The 8043-nt window shown below is 42.3% G+C and overlaps 2 protein-coding genes across 2 annotated transcripts; both read left to right on the top strand.

Moving 5' to 3' along the window:
- Positions 1-574: 574 nt before the first annotated feature.
- On the top strand, positions 575-1642 carry LOC138312719 (uncharacterized). Its single transcript, XM_069253496.1, has one exon. It carries the CDS (start codon positions 575-577, stop codon positions 1640-1642), a length of 1068 nt encoding a protein of 355 aa, XP_069109597.1.
- A 121-nt stretch (positions 1643-1763) lies between these two features.
- Positions 1764-4972, top strand: LOC138312718 (uncharacterized). The gene is made up of 2 exons (XM_069253495.1): positions 1764-2339; positions 2402-4972. Exons 1-2 carry the CDS (start codon positions 1764-1766, stop codon positions 4970-4972), a joined length of 3147 nt encoding a protein of 1048 aa, XP_069109596.1.
- The last annotated feature ends 3071 nt before the right edge of the window (positions 4973-8043 follow it).

Here is an 8043-nt window from a genome sequence, read left to right as displayed (position 1 = left end):
TCAGCAAAAGTCAGCATGAACAAGAAGATGAAGATGATGAAGGTTCTCGTACTGGTAGTAGCAGGTCAACATCATCGAGCAAAATATCAGCAAAAAGACTGAAAGAAGAGCAATTAAAAATTGAATTATCAGCCAGAAAGCTGGCACTGCAGAAAAAAGCGTGAGATTGAAATAGCCAAGGTGTCCTTAAAACTTCAGGAGGAAGAACTTCAATTAAACACAGATTTAGCTGTAGCCAATGCAAAGAGTAAAATGCTCAGTGACTTAGAACAAACTGACGCTAGTGAATGTAAGACACAGGCATTTGTTCCCCAAACTTACTACGCCAAACCCAGCATTCCTACCCCCGAACGTTATGTCGCGAGTGATAATAGCCCATTATTGTTGAACTCTATAATAACCAGTGCGCCTTTGCTCGGACAGAACACAACAAATCCTAGCGTACCATTCTTGTCGAGCCCTATTAGAACCAGTGCGCCTTTGTTCGGACAGAAGACAACAAATCCTGACGTACAGTTCTTGTCAAGCTCAATTGGAACCAGTGCGCCTTTGTTCGGACAGAACACGACTAATTATGACGTACCGTTCTTGTCAAGCTCAGTTTAGAACCAGTGCGCCTTCGTTCGGACAAAACACAACAAATCCAAACCGCGCTCTCTTTTCGAACTCTGTCGGACCGGTCGCGCCTACTACCGAACGGAATGATGCTATTCACAACGAAACGCCTATTACAGATAACGCAACGCTTGTTAATTCAACAAAAGATGCTATAAACTCTGTTGTTCAACATCTGAGGAAACCGATGCCAGAGATTAAAAAGTTCACCGGTGATCCGCTCGAATATAGGAGGTTCCTTCGACAGTTTCAGGCAAAGATTGTCGCGAACACTGATAATGATGACGAGCGGATGAATTATTTAGAACAATTAACTTCTGGGGAAGCATACAAAGTGGTTTCAGGATTCGGACATCTGAGTGGAGATCGCGCTTATAACGCAGCTATGAGACAGTTAGAGGAGAGATATGGCGACAATGAGGTCACAGCGACTGCGTTCATTAAACGAGCTCTCGATTGGCCTACAATACGTGCTGGTGACTCCAAATCGCTGGACGAGTTCGCATTGTTTCTTGTTGAATGCGACAATGCGGCGGAAAGCATGAATTCTGGGAATGTTCTGGAATACGCCGAGAACATTAAGCGACTTATGTGCAAATTACCTTTCCACATGCATGATAAGTGGCGCAATATTGTTTTCCGTAACAAAGAGATGAAAGGTCGTGTGAGATTTAAAGACTTTGTTACATTCGTAAAAACAGAAGCAAAGAAGGCGAACGATCCCACGTACGGAACCGCAGCTGTTAACGGCTCACAAAGTAGCAAAGTTCAAGCGAAACGCACTTCTAATTCCCAACCATCGAGAAGTACAGCAGTCTCTAACGCAGCTAACGTTGAAGCAACGCCCAAACCTACTGGACCTAGTCAAGAACTCAAGTGCACATACTGTGATTCTAGCTCACATTCAGTCGGTGACTGTTCTGGTATCAAGGCACTTGGCCTTGAAGACAAATATAAACACTTACGTGAGAAAGGCCTATGTTTTGGATGTTTGAAGAAAGAAAGGACACTTATCGCGAACATGTAGAAATCGACTTAAGTGCGCGACATGCAACAGACAACATCCTACGATTTTGCATGACAAATCGAAAGTGAACTTAAAACCGAAATCTCAAAGCGACGAAACTAATGTGAAAGGCGTCGTAAATATGAATTATTCTGCCGAAGAAGGTCGAGTAGGGGCCGGAGACGTTTCATGTGCTATGGCGATCATCCCCGTTAAAGTTAAACTTAAGAATCGACCTCATACCGTAGAAACCTACGCGTTCTTTGACTCCGGAAGCAGCGTATCGTTCTGTACGGAGCACGTAATGAAACAACTGGGTGGAAGTGGTAAAAAAACTCAGGTTACTCTGAACACTATGGGTAATCCCTACAAAATGAACACTTACGCCTTGAATGGACTTCAAGTTTGTGACTTAGACATGGAAAACGTAGTCAGTCTGCCAAAGGTGTACACTAAAGAGGAGATGCCAGTCTCGCAGCACCATATACCGAAACATGAAGAAATATCGAAGTGGTCTCATCTGTCTGACATATCGATACCGAACATTGATGCGAACATTGGAATCATGTTGGGAAATAACGTCCCAGACGCTTACACCCCATTTGAGGTGCTTATCGGTCCGAGTGGCTCGCCTCACGCCACAAGAACGCGCTTGGGTTGGATCGTGTGGAATATCATACGAGATGATGCATCACAACTGGATGTGAATCGGGCAGAAGTAAAAGCGATATCACGTTAAATGAACTTGTTAGAAAATCATTCAACCATGATTTCCCGGAGCGTGTTATCGACGACAAACGTGAAAACTCTGTAGAAGACGAACATTTCCTCAGACAGGTAGAGGAATCTGTACATTTTGAGAACGGTCACTACTGTATAGCTCTTCCGTTTCGTGATCGCAACGTCAAACTTCCAAACAACAATGTGCAAGGCACGCAGAGACTCAAAGGCCTGAAAAATAAGTTGGTCAAAAACCATAAATTCAGATCGGACTACGTGAATTTTATGGACAATCTTTTGAGCAAAGGTTACGCAGAGCCAGTTCCTGATGATCAGCTTGAGAGAAACGACGGTCGCGTTTGGTATTTGCCTCATCACGGTGTATACCACCCCAAAAAGCCTGATAAAATCCGTGTCGTATTTGACTGCTCTGCATCGTACATGGGCGTATCTCTGAACAGTCAGCTCCTCCAAGGTCCGGATCTCGCGAATAAACTGCTAGGTGTTCTAATCCGGTTTCGCGAAGAAAAGGTGGCCGTCGTAGGTGACGTGGAGGCTATGTTTCATCAGGTGATCGTTCCACCAAGTGATAGAGACTGTTTGAGGTTCTTCTGGTGGCCTGATGGAAATCTCGACAAAGAACCCAAAATGTACAGAATGGTTAGTCATCTCTTTGGAGCAACCTCGTCTCCGAGCTGTTGTAACTTCGCGCTAAAATGTACAGCAGAAGAAAAAGGTCATCAGTTTGAACCGATTATCACGGAAACCATCAAGCGTAACATGTATGTCGATGACTGCTTGACTTCGACCGTATCCGACGAAAAGGCAAAGGCTTTGATCAACGATCTATCGGCTCTGTGTCAGGAAGGCGGCTTCCGTCTCACAAAATGGACAAGTAATAGTGCGGCTGTGCTAGAGGCAATCCCAGAGGAAAACCGCGCGACATCAAAACAGCGAAACCTTGAATCTGATTCACCAGTCGAACGTGCTTTGGGTGTACATTGGTTCACAGAAAAAGATACGCTGGGGTTTCAGATAAACGTGAAAGACCAACCCCCTACACGACGAGGAATCCTTTCGATGGTCAGCTCGGTCTATGACCCTCTTGGTATCGCGTCGCCATTCATCTTGACCGCCAAGTCGATCCTACAGAATTTGTGTAAACAAGGAATACGTTGGGATGACGACATTACTGACACCGATCTTCGCAAGTGGAACACATGGATCTCGCAACTACACGAACTAGAAAACGTTGAAGTTGAGAGGTGTTACAAACCCAGTGACTTCGGAAATGTGACGTCAGTTCAGCTTCATAGCTTCTCGGACGCGAGTGATACAGGCCTAGGAATGGTGTTTTACCTTCGGTTTATCGACGAAACCGGTCGCATTCATTGTTCTTTCCTACTAGGGAAATCACGAGTTGCGCCATTGAAAACTGTAACGGTACCAAGAATGGAGCTTACAGCGGCTTCATCGTCCGTCAAGCTGTGTAAAATGATAAAGGAAGAACTCGGATTCCCAATCAATGAAACGTTCTACTGGACAGACAGTACATCAGTGTTGCGATACATAGCCAATAAGAACGCTCGTTTCCACACTTTCGTCGCCAATCGTGTATCGGTCATTCACGAAGCCACAGAGGAAAATCAGTGGAGGTACGTCAATACGAAAGAGAACCCTGCTGATTGTGCTTCTCGTGGTCTGAGTATCGGCAAGTTTCGGCAGAATCCGCAATGGATCAACGGACCAGACTTCCTGTGGAAATCGGAATCGGAATGGCCAGAGTACCAACTGGACAAAACAATTGAAAACGATGACGCGGAAGTGAAACGTGTGGTGAACACCGCATCCTTGGACAAGACCAATTCATGTGAGGGAATGGACAGACTGTTAACGCGATTCTCGGATTACACGAAATTGAAAAGAATCACCGCATGGATGTTAACGGCAATCGGAAATCTGAAAGCAGCTGTTCAACGGACAAAAGACATAACTGACCGTATAAAGTCATCTGAATCCAACACGCGGAACCGTGAAAAAATGATGGAAACAGCGATACTTGCCGATAGACAAAGTAGGTTGGCAGAAGCGCCAAAACGAGTGAAATCTTTGTTTCTGACGAGTGATGCTTTGAACCGATCTGAGATGGCACTCGCGCGGTATGTACAGCGAACAGACTTTCAAGAGGAATTTGAATCACTTCAACGTTGTGGTAAAGTAAATAAGTCATCGAAGCTTCGCGATCTGGACCCTTACATAGACAACGGCCTTTTGCGTGTAGGAGGAAGACTTGAACGCGCAGATATGTCGTTTGACGCGAAACACCCCATAATTCTACCCAAGGAATCGAGAATGTCTCAACTTCTAATCGAAGACGTACATCGGTCTGTTGGACATCTCGGGAAAAACTCAATCTTGACTGTACTTCGTCAAAGGTATTGGATTATCAGAGCAAACGCGTCAATAAAGCGAGTGGTGTCGCGATGCGTTATATGCCGAAAGTATCAGGCTCCGTGTTCTAGGCAAAAGATGGCCAATCTACCCCGCGAACGTCTGGTTCCCGACGAACCACCCTTTACAAAAGTCGGAATGGACTTTTTCGGACCACTTGAGACTAAGCGTGGTTCGTAGCTGCGTGAAGAGATATGGAGTGATCTTTACCTGTTTAAGTACGCGAGCAGTTCATCTTGAGTTAGCGTTTTCTCTTGACACAGACTCGTGCATTGATGCGATTCGAAGATTCATCGCACGTCGAGGGAGACCGGAGTTCATCAGATCTGATAACGGAACTAACTTAGTTGGTGCAGAAAGAGAAATGCGAGAAGAGGTTCAGAGGCTTAATAGTGACAAGATTCGCGACAGCATGGCTGCAAAAGGAATTCATTGGAATTCAATCCTCCCTCGGCTTCACACTTCGGTGGTGTGTGGGAAAGGCTAATCAGATCTGTTCGAAAGGTGTTACATTCAGTCATGCGCGAGCAACCCGTCCGGCTAGACGATGAAAATCTCCAGACTCTGTTTTGTGAGGTCGAGTCCATCCTCAATGGTCGACCAATTTCCGAGTTATCGAACGACGCGAATGACGTGCGCGCACTCACACCGAATCACCTCCTTCTACTTCGACCAGTTGAATGGTTCCCTCCTGGAACTTTCAAGAAAACGGACAATTACGTTAAGAGGAGATGGCGCCAAGTTCAGTATCTGGCTGACATATTCTGGACCAGATGGATCAAGGGTATCTGCCCTTGCTTCAGAGCAGACAAAAATGGACTAAAACTGAGAAAAACTTGAAAGTCGGTGATCTCGTGCTAGTGATGGACAGTTCTCCTAGAAACGCTTGGAACATGGGACGAGTGCTCGAGGTTATCATGGACAACAAAGACACTGTAAGAATCGTAAAGGTTAAGACCGCCTCTTCGGTTCTGACGCGACCAATTCAGAAACTGTGCCTCGTTCTGGAATCTGATGTTTGTGACATGTGAGCACTCATGATTTAATGTGTAATATGTGAACTTTGAAGAAAAAATGACTCGTATAATTGAGAATAAAACTACTAATATGTGTAGGACATTGGAAAAGAGACTCAGAAAATTAAGATTCGAAGTCATACAGTTTTATGTGTTTTCGAAACATTTTATTTGCCACAATAAGTTGAATTTCAGTTAATTATCATATCTAGATACAAAATTGGTGCATTTACTTAGAATCTAGATAATTGTGTTCCTATGTAGAACAGCAATTAAGGGGCCGGTTTGTAAATGCCGATTTTGGGTGAATAATATTTTTTCCGGATATATTGTCCGGCAGACGTCTCCTATTTTTTACACGCCTTTAGAGTTGCGCCCCTTGGGTTGTCTGCACCGGAAATGGAAAATCTGTCGGTATTATTTTGGATATCAGCAAACACATTTTGGTTAATCTATCACCACTACTGTTAGCAGCTACTGTGTAACTCAGCAAATCAAGATAGGAGACATTGGTATTCGGTAAGAAATGCATATTTTTGATGATACTGATGAATAAACGTGAATTTGAACTGTTTACAAAGTGTTGGGTGGTCGAATTGACTGATTTGAATTAACGCTGATAAAACGGATCCGACAAACACCTTGATGCAATCTTGTGGTTAAGCAATCCAGGGAACGAGGTAGATATTCAAACAATTGTGAAGTGTTTCGCAAAGGCTGGGTATTAGATCAGGCCCCGATTTCTCGAAACACACTTAAGTCAAAAACTGACTTAATTCATAAATTTTTCATATAAGTTACATAAGGAGAAAAAATTAAGTTTTGACTTAAGTCTGCACTTTTGTTTCGAGAAATTGGGGCCTGATCTTCTGCGGAATCATGTGAAACTGACACAACGATGGTGATGATGACGATGATGTGCCACAGGCAAACATGAAACTATCGCGACTACACGTTTCTGGAACTTGTTCATATCGATAAAGAACTTTGCACATGTGACACAGAAATAACAGATTGGACAAAGTGTGCAGCGAAGTTTTCAATAATGATGGCCATAGATAGTGAATGTGAAAGTGACGATGAGGAACAAGGCTTGTGTGGAGATGAATCTATATCACTGGGGTATGCACTCAGCATAGTCCCAACAACGGACATATAACCATGCTTTTGAACTGGTTAAGATCGAAGAGTTGTCAACTTTAGAATCAGTGTCAAATAAATGTAAACAAGGTAAGATAAATTACTATTTTGGAAGTATTAAAATAGGGACCAAACTTAATGCAAAGTTTGACACTTTTACATCTGACAGTTACACAAGATCTGAACATTGATTCTGTATTATTGGTCCTGTAACTATTAGGGTATATATATTAAATGATATAACTAGTCAGCAAATTGTTTTTACTAACATTCAGTTGTATTTTTATTTGTTATGTAATTTGAAAAATTGCATCATTTGAATTTATCCGAATTTTAAATTACACAATTTTGATGAATAAAAATAATTATTACTGCCATTATTTCCAATAAAAGATTATTATAGAAATAATTGCATGCACTTGTTTTTTACTATTTTATAATGTTAACTTTTCTTATATTGTGTATGATTCTATAACAATATATATCAAAGAAAAGTCCAAATGTACATGATGTGTCTTTGCTTTTTTTTTTTTTTTTTTTTTTATTTTTGCTTTTTTATCGATGAGTGATGATTCAATTAAGAGACCCACTGTCATATAGATGTGACCTATTTTTGTAATATCCCTTGGAGGGTCTCTTTAAAAAATGACTGTAATCGAAAATGGTCTTAACCTACTGATACTAACACACACAATTTAGCCTACCTAGATACCAATAAATTGCCCGCCTTTGTGATAAACATGATAATTGGATATTCCCGCTTTATAAACAGGCACACTGAAAGCTAGACTGAAATCAGACGGACACTGAGACCTGACGAGACTTGAGAATAGACATCTGCACCGGATACTTCCACCTCAGATATTACTCTTCTGCCTAATACACCGTTTCCGCCTGGGCCATTGAATGTAGAGATAGAGAGCGAACTTTTGTCCATCTTCAGCTTGAAGAAAAACTTAAGCCGTCAACATGCTTCGTACCCTACTCATTGTCTTTGACTTCAACAAAATTTTCGATAGGACGACACTTAAGTACTGTTTTGCTAATAAAACAGACAAATATATCATTGATGATAAGTAAAATGAGTTTATTGCT

Source organism: Argopecten irradians, unplaced genomic scaffold, assembly GCF_041381155.1.
Source record: "Argopecten irradians isolate NY unplaced genomic scaffold, Ai_NY scaffold_0436, whole genome shotgun sequence".
Lineage (NCBI taxonomy): Eukaryota > Metazoa > Mollusca > Bivalvia > Pectinida > Pectinidae > Argopecten > Argopecten irradians.
The sequence above is the reverse complement of the archived record's forward strand: the minus strand, read 5'-3'. Positions and strand labels throughout refer to the sequence as shown.

Excerpts from the sequence above, each read along its gene's own strand:
- LOC138312719 (XM_069253496.1), top strand. The coding sequence starts at position 575 with ATGACGTACCGTTCTTGTCAAGCTCAGTTTAGAACCAGTGCGCCTTCG.
- LOC138312718 (XM_069253495.1), top strand. The coding sequence starts at position 1,764 with ATGAATTATTCTGCCGAAGAAGGTCGAGTAGGGGCCGGAGACGTTTCA. Across the intron at positions 2,340-2,401 it reads TGGATGTGAATCGGGCAGAA|CGTGTTATCGACGACAAACG; the intron begins GTAAAAGCGATA and ends GATTTCCCGGAG.